Consider the following 12,797-nt stretch of genomic DNA (forward strand, 5'->3'; position numbering starts at 1 on the left):
ACCTTCATATGCTGCTGGTGGGAATGTAAAATTGTATAGCCACTGTAGAAAACAGTTCGGCAGTTCCTTAAAATGTTAAACATAGAGTTACCATATGCTCCAGCAATTCTACTCCTAGGTATACATCCAAGAGAACTGACAACCTATATTCACACAAAAACTTATCCATGGATGTTCATAGCAGCACTACTCATTCATAAGAGCCAAAAAATGGGAAAAACCCAAATGTTCATCAATTGATGAATGCATAAACAAAATGTGGTATGACCAACCACACAATGGAATATTACTCACCTAGAAAAAGAATGAAGTACAAATATATGCCATAGCATTATGCTAAAACATTATTAAAAACATTATGCTAAATTGAACGAAGCCACATAAAGGACAAATATGTATGATTCCATTCAGATGAAATGTCCAGAGTAGTTAAATCCACAGAGACAGTACACAAATGGGGGTGGCCAGGGGATTCAGGGGAAAGGGAACTGGGACTGACCGCTAATAGCTACAAGGTGTCTTTTGGAGTGATGAGAACATTCTTTAATGAGACAGTGGTACAACTATGCACAACAGGTGAATATATGAAAACCACTGAACTGTACACTTCAAAATGGTGAATTCTTATATGTGACTTATACATCAATAAAAAATCACACTGCAGTACAGGCAACCGGATATATAATGATTTTATAGACAATGGATCAGAATACTGAATTTAAAAAAAGGATAAAATATTAAGAATTTGAGCTATTTTACAGAAGATACTTTGTATCAATGGACAAATACTCAGTAGTGATGTGGCAGCTAACAATGTGGGGGGAAAATAAAGTGAGATACCTGGCTTATATTTTATATAAAAATATGTTAAGCATATTTAAAGACTCAACTACAAAAAATAAAATAAAAGTTCTATCAGAAAAAAATACTGTGAGAAAATGGTCATTATGTAACTTTAATAGAAAACATGTAACCAAACACTGCAGTGTCATCTTATTTGTAGAAAAATACACATTTTCTGAATATTTAATGACACAGAGAGACATCTATAGCACAGTATTAACTTAAAAAGAGGGTAAAAAAATGTACTGTGTAAACTCATTTTTGTAAACGCATACACTCACACAGAAAGAGAGAGAAAAGCCAAGAAGAATGCACACCGACAGATTGAGTCTTTCTCTCTGAGTGGAGACTGTAGATGATTTTTACTTTCCTCGTTTTGCTTAAATTAATGTTTTCAATTTTCTACAGTTAACATATATCAAATGTGTAAAATGAAAAGATGAAAGCTACTTATAACAAACTGATTTACTTATTCTGTGTGCCCTTGCTTGCATTATCAACCCACGCAGATGCCTTGGGCAACGTTATAACAAGAGTCCCTATCCCAATGACCACATGCTTCCCATTCCCAACATTACCTGGAAGATTTCCACAAGAATCATAGCTGACAGCAGCATGGTGACCATTTCAAAATGTCCTGTCTTCATTTTTCTCTTCTAAATTAAAATGAAGAAATTCCAATTTAGTAGACTTAAAAAGAGGCTTAGTAGATAAGCAGGATGATACACTATATATATTTTCATTCTGGGTGAGAGTAGGTATCATGATGGTCAGGAAGTGATTACCGATAAATTTCAATGGCTGAGGAAGCGAAAGCTCAGAGAATTTCAGCAATTTGCTCACGATTAAATCTAGCGTTTCCACTCTCCTCCAGTTATGTTGTCTCCCTCACCATGGTCACTGATACTCATATTTTATTCTTATCACTAAATATCCCCTCTGTATAAACAGGAAACAAACACTAACTAAAACAAAACTAAAACAAAAACATTTCAAAATTGGTCCCCTAGCTCCCAGTTCCAAGAATTCTCCAGGAGGTAATGTCTATTCTATCTTCTTTGCAAACAAAATCATGCCTATTGGGGTAGGGTGGAGGAGATGATGAGGCCAGTAGTGGTACAAACCACATGGTTCTCCAAGGGACCTCCCTCCCCCAAATATTCACATTCAAGAGAAGCCCAAAGATAAAACTTTCTGAAGGCGGGAATGAGACTAAGAAGGAACTGGGTAGGCAGCAATTCTAATAAGATTATACAGCTGCTGGCTTAACGTCCAATATTTATCCCAATGTTTATGAGACTGAAAGGGGTAAGCAGGAGGGTAAGAGGACCTCAGAGGCTGAAGCTGTCCCAGAGCCATCAACTGATTCAATTAAAGGTTGGTCTACAGTTCCTTCCACATATTTACAACAAAGCTGACATTACTGGAACTGAACTAAAATTTCTATTTTATCCTGCCAATCACCATATTCTGGCATCTGAATATGGGAATGAACAGCATAGGGGAAAGGAAGATAGTTTTCCTTTTGGCCTAGATTCCCACCTTTAGGCTGTTTGTTTCACTAAAGGTATTAAAATATAGTTCCAAAATGCCACTTTTGTGTTAAACTTCCTTTTCCCAAAAAAGGTTTGGAATATAAGACTTGATAAATAACTGTCACAAGGCAGTATGTGTTAAGAAATCTCAGAATCAGGCTTTTGTGTTTTTTCCCCCCTAATTCTTCACTTCTGTAGTCTGAGTGTAAATAAGTAAAAATGTTTACCTGGCTTTTCTGCCTGTGGAGGAGTTTTAAATGATGCTAGGTCTCAAACTGTTTCCCCACTCTCTCAGTGGTAGTGAGCGAGTCTTCAGGTTGGGAGACTGTTGACAGTGAGAGCTGAGAAGGGAATGCTTTTCTTTTTATAAACACCCCCAGCAGTAACTTGGCAGTGGCGCATTACCCCATTTGTGTTCTGCTATTTTTATCTGGCCCCCACGCTATCCCTTGGAATCACTGCTGTTAACACATGAAATCTCCAAGAGGCTTGTAAAGCCACAGCAATTCCCTCTAACCACACAGCATGTTCAGTTCTGAGCCCTCAGCTGTGGGCTTCTCAGAGAGTGATCACTTCCCAGTCCTAACCTTTTGACTCTGAGATGTCAAACTAAAGCAAGATTTTACCCTAGATAGATGCTTCACATAACTAAAGCACTTGCTGTGTTAATCGCTGGCAGTGGTGGTAGCTATCACCATTCACTCAACTCACTTACTATATTTCAGGTACTGTGCCAGATGCTGAAGATAAACAAGCAAGTAAAACAAAGTACTAAAAAGCATTCACAATCTAATAAAAGACGTGAAAATGTATATTGAGACTGAAAACGTGAAGAATCTTATGTACAGAGAAAGTGCAGTGAGAGCACTGGGAAAGGAAGGATTTAGTAATACCTGCAACTATAACTGTCACCTGAACAAGGTACACAAAGTAAAACTATTGACCACAATGTTGAAGAACTCTTAAGAGTTCACCGACCATAGAGAAAAAACGGTGAAATGTCCCAGGAAATTCATGCATATATACATCAAAATACATTAATCAAATGTATTAGATAGTAGCACTATTTGTAACAGACAAATACTGTAAACCATCCAAATGCCTATCAATAGTAAAATAGATAAATTGTGGTATTTTCATACAATAGATTTTGTATAACTTTGAAAATGAATAAACTCTAACCATATAAACAAATGTGGATAAATCTTACTAACAAAATTTTGAGCAAGGGAAAAACAAATATATACTGCATGATTAATTTACAAAGAGTAGTGGATCGCCAAAACATACCTACGGTATATGACGTCAGAACAGCGGTTACTCCCACTCGGAAGAGAAGAGGCACGAGGGGAGTCACATCTGGGATGCTGCTTAGGTTCTGTTTTCAGTTCTGGGTATGATTACATTCATGCATTCAGTTTGTGAAAATTCACCAAGCTATATACTTATACGTATTTTCTTGTGTGTATGTGTACGTGCACGCGTATATACATATATTACTCAATGAAATTTTTTTATTATTAGTTTCAAGTATGCAATACATTGGTTAGACATTTATATAGTTTATGAAATGACCCCCTAATTACTCTATCATCCATCTGGCTCTCCACCTAGCCATTATATTGCTGCTGACTAGATTCTCTATGCTGTGCTCCCCCTCCCCATGACCTATTAACTACTAGTCTGTACTTCTTTAACCCTTCATTCCTTTCACCCAGTCTCCCAACCCCCACCCCTCTGGCCATCACCAGATTGTCCTCTATATTAGTGAGTCCGTTTTTGATTACTTTGTTCTTTTTGTTCCTTAGATTCCACAAATAAGTGAAATCATATGGTATTTATCTTTCTCTGACTTATTTCACTCAGCATAATAACCTCTAAGTCCATTCGTGTTGTTGCGCATGGTAGGATTTCATTTTTTATGGCTGAGTAATATTCCATTGTATATATGAACCATAACTTCTTTATCCAATAGTCTGTCGATGGGCATTTAGGTACACATTTTAAATTACCATGAAGTGCATCCACTTTTACAAAATCCATTGCATCTCTCCCCTTAAGACTCTTCAAAACCTCTAATCTCTTCCCACCTCACTGGCTAAGCAATTTGAGATTGAACGTACTATATATACACCCAGAAATAGTATCATCTTTTAAAAAAAGTTTGGTTAGATAGGAAAGGAGTGTGTGCACATATTTTTAGGCCTTAAGTCCCAGACATGTGGGCCAACAGGGAATGCGGTAATGGGGTTTTCCTGTCTTTGGCCCTTTCGAACCTACCAGACTCATCTATATTTCATGCATATGTCTGAGTTCATCAAAAAGAACATAACGTTGTATGAAGTTCAAGGTAAGTTTTGCCTCATTTATTTCCAACATGCCTTTCCTCTATTCTTGTTTTCTTCCAGTTTTTAACCCCCCAATATTATTCATTCATTTATTCAACAAATATTTGAACACTCACAATGTTACTGACATTGTTTTAGGCACTGGGAGTATAAGAGTAACATCTTGCCCTTGTTAAATTTATATTCTCATGGAAGGAGGCAGTCAGCTAACAAAATAAATAAATAAATAAATAAATTATATAAGTATGTTAGAATATAGTAAGTGCTACTTTTTTATAAAAGGTATTATCAGGGAGATTGAGAGTTGCATGGAGAGTCTGCTATTTAAATTGCATTAGGGAGGACTCAGCATCTGAGCACAGACTTAAAGGAGATGGGGAAGATCAGCCATGAAGACTGTGCTGGAGGGGTCCGGCAGAGGGAACACAAGCAGGCCAAGATGGCTGGAACAGAAGAGTAGTACGTAAGGGAAGAATAGTAGGAAGCAAGGGGGCGAGTGGAAAACCATGTCTTCGTAAGCCATTGTAAGAACGTTGGGTTTTACTCTAAGAGAAAGGGACCAAATCACAAGGTTTGAGCAGAGGTATGACATGATCTGACTTATTTTTTAAGAGGATCATCCTGGCTGTTATGCTGAGAATAATCTGTAAAATGAAAGTCTGAAGACCAGTTTACAGGTAATGCAAGCAGATTACAGAGGCTCAAATAAGGATGGTGGCAATACAGGTAATGGAGGTGCGTGTACGTGTGTTGTTTTGTTGTTAGAAACAGGTCATCTTTATTTGAGCTTGTTAATAACACTACTTTTGAAGATTAAATCAAGCATAATATGTCCAGATATTATAAGGGAAAGTATTTGTGGGTTCTAAAAAGTTGTATTTTCAAAAATGTGATAACATTAAAAAGTAAATGAAAATGACCTATAGCGATACCGATTTCTTACATAATAAAAATGTTTGGACTTAAAATTCAGAATTGAAGCAGTAGCATGCACTGATAGGCTGGACAGGCGCTGCAAGTGAAAGAGAGCAGTAAGGATGACTCCAAGATTTTAGCTTGGATAACTGAAAGGATAAAGTCGTCAATGACTAAAATAGGGGAGACTGTGCAACAAATATCCTAGAAGTCAAGCGCAGGAAACATCTTCAGGAGAAAGGAAGGGTCAAAAGTGTCAAATGCTTCTGATGTGTGAAAATCGGGACTGAGAACTGACTAGTAGATTTAGCAACGTGGAGGACATTGATGGCCTTGATAAGAGCAGTTTTGATGGAGCAGAAAGCCTGGTCGTAGTGGTCTAAAAGAAACAGAAAAAGAACTGGAGAAAGTCAAAGTACTCAATTCTTCCAAAAAGTTTTTCCTGTAAAGAAGAGAAAAAAATGAGACAGCGGCTTGATGGTAGGGTTGGGGAAAGATGAAGAGGATCCGAGAGCAAAAGGTAGTAATTCAGTGGGGGGAGGGACTTATAATACAGGAGAGGGAGGGGAGAACTGATAATATAGGAGACAGAGGGGAGAATTACTGGAACAATGTCCTTGAGGAAACGAAAGGGTGTGGGACCTAGCATACAAATAGATGAGGTAGCCTCAGATAAGAGCAGGAACAGTTCATCTAAGATGAGCAAGAGGGAAGGCATAGTATATTGATAATGCTGGAAAACAGTGGTTACGATGCGAGGATTCTTTTCTAATTGTTTTAATTTTCTCAAGAGTCATAACAAATGATGACGATTGAAGTGGTAGAGATTTGATGAGATTAGAGAGGTATAAAATAGTCATCTAGAAAAATAGAAGAATGAATGAAATATGATTGCTGGGCTGCATTAAGGCCTACTTGAATTTAAAATGAAACCACTCAAGACTGTGTTTCTCTCCAGCTACATTCAGTTCCATGAGTAGATGTGACACAGGCAAAATTAGACTGAACCAACACTGTAGGTTTTCTAAGCAAGGAACAGACCGATTTTAATGACTGGTGTGGGCAAAAGACTTGAAATGACACCTCACCAAAGAAGATGTATGAATGACAAACAAGCAGGAAATGATGTTCGACATTATTAGCCATCAGGTAAATATAAATTAAAACCACCACACATCTACTAGAATGAATTAAAAAAAAACTGACATCAAATGATAATGAGGATGTGGAGCGACTGAAATTCTCACACATTGCCAGTGGAAATGCAAAACAATACAACTACTTTTGAAACCAATTTGTCAGTTTTTAACAAGTTAAATGTGTATTTACAATAAGACCCAGTAATCTCACTTCTGGATTGTTACTCAAGAGAAATTAAAGCATATGTTTATAAAGATTTGTACTTGAATGTTCATAGCAGCTTAATAGTCAAAAGCTAGATACGACCCAAATGCCCATCAGCTGGTCAAGGGGCGGGGGGCGGGGGGAATGAATCCTAAGGAGCAATAAAAAGAAAAAAATTTCCTGCAAATCAAAACCACAATGAGATAACCATCTCACACCTGTTTGTTAGAATAGCTGTTATCAACAGGACAAGTAATAACAAATGGTGGAGAGGATGTGGAGAAAAAGGAACCCTCATCCATTGCTGGTGGGACTGCGAATTGATACAGCCACTATAGAAAACAGTATGGAGGTTCCTCAAAAAAACTAAGAATTGATTTACCATATGACCCAGCAAGCCCTCTACTGGGTATTTACCCTAAAGACTTGAAAATCCATACCCAAAAAGGTATTTGCACACCAATGTTCATAGCAGCATTATTCACAGTGGCCAGGACATGGAAGCAACCAAAGTGTCCTATGATAGATGACTGGATAAAGAAGCTGTGGTACATATATACAATGAAATGTTACTCAGCCATAAGAGATGAATACTGCCATTTGTGACAACATGGATAGACCTCAAAATAATCATGCTGAGTGAAATAAGCCAGACATAAAAAGTTGAAAATCACATGATATCACTTACATGTGGGATATAAACCTAAAAGCAACATATGAGCAGGACAAACAAGAGACTCATAGACATGGACTATAGACTAGTGGTTACTTGTGGGGTGGGGAAGGAGGGGGGAGGTAGATGGGGTAAAGGGGGTCAAATATAGGGTTTAGAGGAAGGGTGAAATGGGTAAAGGGGACCACATATGTGGTAGCTAAAGGAAACTAGACTTTAGGTGGTAAACACACAATAGAACATACAGATGTCAAATGATAATGTACACCTGAAAATTATATAATTGTATTAACCAATGTTACCCCCATATACTTAATTTAAAAAAAAAGAAACAAATTTCCTTCTTTAGATCAGTAGTTCTAAAACTGATTGCAGTGATAGTTGCAAAACTCTGTGAATATACTAAAAACCATTGAACTGTACACTTGAAATGGGTGAATTGTATGGTATCTGAATTACATCTCAAAAAAGCTGTTTTTAAAAAAGGAACTACTGATACATGTAGTAACAGATGAATCTGAAAAACATGCTAAGAAGAGAGTCACAACAGGATACGTACTATACGACAGTATCTAAATGACATTATAGAGAAGGCAAAACTGTAGTGACAGTGCCATGGCCTTGGGCTGAAAGGAGGAGAATGACAAAGGGCATGAGGAACTTTCTGGGAGTGATGAATGTTTTAAATCATGACTCTAAGGTGATCACATGATGATATATATTTGTCAAAAGTTACAGAACTGTACATTTAAAATTGCTGAATTTTATTTATATAAACCATACCCCAATACACCTGATTTAAAAAAAATAATAATAAACCACAAACTTGCCCACATACTCCCTGGAATGTTTTCTTGTACTCCCAGAATTATTTGTATCTCAATTTGAAGACTACTACTATAAAGCATCTGTAATGTTGCAATGGCCAATAGAAGATGCCGAAAGAAACCTAAAAGTTTTGTCCAAAGAACTTATAGTTGTGACAAGATAATGCAAAGTAGGACCAGTCGCAGGACCAGACGCCTCCATAAAGGCCAGTAACCACTAGAGGGAAGCACCGTAACGAGATATCTCTCCTCCAGCAGCAAAACTTAGATTGCTCTTTGGAAGGACTGAAAGGGAGAAAGGGAGAAAAGAATTCTGAATTTAACTATTTACTTCTGGAAGACTGTTTCAACTCATGAGTTGAAATTGGGCAGATTTTGGGTGCCCAACTGGTAAATTCCTCCATTATGGTCTCCTGGCTTTGGTATTCTAAAGAAGACTTTCTACATCCTCTCACCTTACTAGATGGTCCTCCCACAAACCCTAGATGAGCTTCCTTGGCCTCGTTGGACATCTTATAGATCACAGCTGGTTTGTGCTCCATTTACCTTCATTAGACCCACAGGAAAACCAAGGAATTCCATCACAACAACCTTGATTTTGTAGAAAACTGAGGAGGACCCTTTGTCTCCTGGGTGGTGATCCCCTGTTAGACATGGTGCTTTTCTAAGAGACTGAAAATGGCCCCGTTTGCCCAAGGAGAGGCAAGAAAATAATTCTGACTGCTCAAAGATTTCCTGAAACTTATCAAGTTGTTTCTAAACTGCTATACCAACCTTTCCCGGGGTTTCAGTCCAGAGGCTCCAGAGCACAAGAGTTTAATCTTTTTTCCTTTCTCTTTTTCTTTCTATTCCAAAATCAGTTCTTCTACTCCCAATTCCAATTTGGGGTACTTCCTATGTGCTATTTCCTCCTCCTCTATTCTATGAACCAACTTGCTCTGGCATTTTCTAACTTTTCCTTCCCTTGGACTTATCTTAAAGGTGATTGCATAGATGGAACAGATTTTATAGAGGGAATGAAAAGTATATCTATTTAGTATTTTCAAAATAATTCAGAATAGTCCCTATAATATTCCAAATGTAATTATGTTATATTTGTGGACATGTTTTTTTGGTAGATTTTTAAGCCTCTAGGCTTTACTTCTCAACTTTTTTTTTACTATAGTGAGAGATACATTCTTATCAAGGACAATGGGTCTCTATGGCAATGATATCAAAGTGTACAGGTGTATATGTGAAGTGGGTTATATTAAAGTGTAGGAGGCATGGTATTTCAAAAAAAAACTTCATAATTTCTTATATGTCACTCATCATATATGTCAACATATCTTCACATCTCCTAGAATGTTTACTAGATGTCTTCCACACTTATAGGCACTTCATAATTGTTTACAAGTAAGGAAAGAGAAGATGGAGAGAGGGAAGAAAAGCAAGCCAATAGCCTTACTAGGTTTAAGATTTCCAGGATAAACATCAGCAGGAACAGCATCAATATCCTGAGCCGCTAAGAGCAACAATTTAGCTTTTGCAGCTAGATCTAATGTGTCCATTTCTTTGGGGAGGTTTACTTATTGGGACTTTCCAGTGAAAGTGACAGGTGTCCTGTTTCTGGTCACTGGAACTCATAATTTTGGCCTCACTGAACACTTAGATGAACTATGATTTGAAATCATATACCTCTATGACTCAGCAATCTTGTACTATTAGACCCTGTTACAAACACACTCAGATCACAGTTCATATACAACACTATGTGCCAGACCATAGAGTCCAATGTTGATGTTTTAATATTTGTAAATTAACTTTATTTTCTTCACTTGCAAGTGGGAGACACTAAATTATCTGGTGACTATTTTCCTGTGTGCTGGATGGAGGCTAAAGCCAAGTGAATTGTGACTGTTCTTAGCTAATCTGTTATGGTCCTACAAATCTCTTTTGCAGCTAGATTTCACCATAGAAATTTTTTACAATAAAATCTACACTCAGCCCGTATTTTATTATTTAAATCCGACAGTTTGGTTGGTTCTCACGAAATCTAGACCAAGATCATGAAGTTAGCAATTCTCTTTTCTGTGGAGTAAAGCTCCAGAGTACGATCCACAAACATTCATCACAGAAAGAAAGCAATTGAGACTACTGTGGCACAATTATTTAAAAAAAAAAAAACTTAGAGAATGATTTTATTGAGCACCCAAAATGCTCTAGGCAGACATCACTGAACCAAGTATGAATAACCCATTGTAATTGTTGAGGAAGTGGTTTCTCATATACTAATCAATGGTTTTGGAAAAATAAAGCACCTCTGAGAACAAGCAATGAGGGCATATGGCAATCCTCCTTTGCATTCCATTCTTTCAGAAGACTTCTAAAATATACAAACCAAGACTCCAAAACAAAGAACTGTAAATGGAACTTCTGAGAACAATGTTGACACAGAGAGAAAAACCGAGAACTGAAATATGGCATTGGTAAAATTAGAGGTTCCCTTTGCTCATGAAATGGTTTTAAAAAGGTATCAATAAGCTAGGTAAACATACTTGAAAGATATTCTCTAGAAAAAGGAGTTGCAAGAAGAAAGCACACAGGAATTAATGACATCAGAATTCTCCTCCAGGCAAGGGCCCATTCTCCCCTGACTCCAGGGATTAGATTTTTGTGGGATTCTCTGTATCCATATGATCCTGCAAAGGTATTCATTCATTCACTCAAATACTTACTCAAAAAAAATACCTGAGTTGTCTACTGTGTGCCAGACCACAGAGTCCAATGTCAATGCTCTGATATTTGTAAATTAACTTTATTTCTTCACCATTGTGATAGGAACACTTGCAAATGGGAAGCAATGAGTTATCAGTAAGTATTTTCCTAGGTGCTGGACAGGATCTAAAGCCAAGTGCAGGTGATACCTCTATACCTCACTGCCTCTGAATAGGGTAACCTGAAACTTAAGTGCACACAAGATTCACACAAACAGGCAACACACAAGATCAAATGCATAATACTTCCTAGTGGAATATACTCCACTAATCACTTGAAATCATGCCCCATTTTAGTCTGTTTCACATTTGGATAATTCCTTTTTTTTTTTTTTCCTTGAGCCTCTGAGTGCTTTTGTTGTTATTAGGAGAAAAAAATGCTTGTTTCCATCATATCCCTAATGTATTTCTATTTCTAGTGCTTAGAATCCACTTTGTGCTTGTTCTTAAAGCCCAGTTTTAATCTGGACCAACTGCTTTCTAGGCTAACAACTATCATACTAGAAAATCTTTTAAATGTATCCCTTGGTACTTTTTCCATCTTATATTATACATCTTCTTCCTCAAAACTTATTTTTTTTTGTAGAAATATATTCTAAAATAATTTTCTCAAAGGATTCATGGAAAATAAACATTTCTATTCCTTTCCTTTTCGAAATATGAATATAAGTAAGTTTGGCTGGTATATGATGATAGGTTCAAATTAATTTTCTCAAATTTTATATAATACAGGAATCTCTATAGTTTATGTGAATTCCATTTTTTTAAAAAAAGATTATTTTTTTGAGCCATTGTAGTTCACGGCAAAATTGGGAGGAAGGTACAGATTTCCCTTATACCCCGTGGCCACGCACACGCATAGACGCCCCCACTATCAACACTCCCACCCCACCCCCACCAGAGTGCTACATTTGTTACAACTGATGAACCTACATTAACACATAATAATTATCCACAGTCCATAGTTCACGTTAGGGCACACTCTTGGTGTTGTATATTCTGCGTTTGGCTGAATGCATATCTACCATTTCAGAATGACACGGAGCTGAAATCATCACACAGCATGTAGCTTTTTCCGATTGAGGAAATTTGGGAATGACAGTAATATGCATTCAGGTACTATGTACTTAAGTTTCCTCCACGTCTTTTCATGGCTTGATAGCTCATTTCTTTTTAGTGCTGAACATTGCCTGGATTTATGTATCACATTTACCTACTGAAGGACATCTTGGTTGCTTCCAATTTTTGGCAATTATGGATAAAGCTCCTATCAACATCCATGCGCAGGTTTATGTGTGGACATACGTTTTTACCACTTTTGAAGAAAATACCAAGGAGTGTAACTGATGGACCATGTGATAATACATTAGTTTTATAAGAAACCCCCAAGCTGTCTTCCAAAGTGGCTGTACCATTTTGCATTCCCACCAGCAATGACTGAAAGTTTCTGTTGCTGTTGCTCCACATTTTCACACCGGCATATGGTGTCATCGGTGTTCTGAATTTGGCCAGTCTAATAGTGCACAGTATTTCATTATGTTAAGTTGCATTTCCCT

At 37.2% G+C, this 12,797-nt stretch overlaps 1 protein-coding gene across 10 annotated transcripts in view; it reads right to left on the bottom strand.

The window, feature by feature from the left end:
- ART3 (ADP-ribosyltransferase 3 (inactive)) overlaps positions 1–12,797 on the bottom strand; it is a 91,926-nt gene that overhangs the window by 22,763 nt on the left and 56,366 nt on the right. For 6 of the 10 annotated variants that reach the window (XM_016156037.2, XM_016156036.2, XM_016156033.2 and 3 more), the window contains one exon: positions 1,422–1,499. In XM_016156037.2, coding sequence (XP_016011523.2) covers positions 1,422–1,499 — 78 coding nt within the window. Of the gene's footprint in view, positions 1–1,421; positions 1,500–1,628; positions 1,971–2,605; positions 2,720–3,668; positions 3,766–12,797 lie in introns of those variants that run through there. The other 4 variants (XM_016156040.2, XM_016156038.2, XM_016156042.2 and 1 more) reach the window with 4 other exon arrangements.

This window comes from Rousettus aegyptiacus, unplaced genomic scaffold (assembly GCF_014176215.1).
Source record: "Rousettus aegyptiacus isolate mRouAeg1 unplaced genomic scaffold, mRouAeg1.p scaffold_m13_p_10, whole genome shotgun sequence".
NCBI classification, from domain to species: Eukaryota; Metazoa; Chordata; class Mammalia; order Chiroptera; family Pteropodidae; genus Rousettus; species Rousettus aegyptiacus.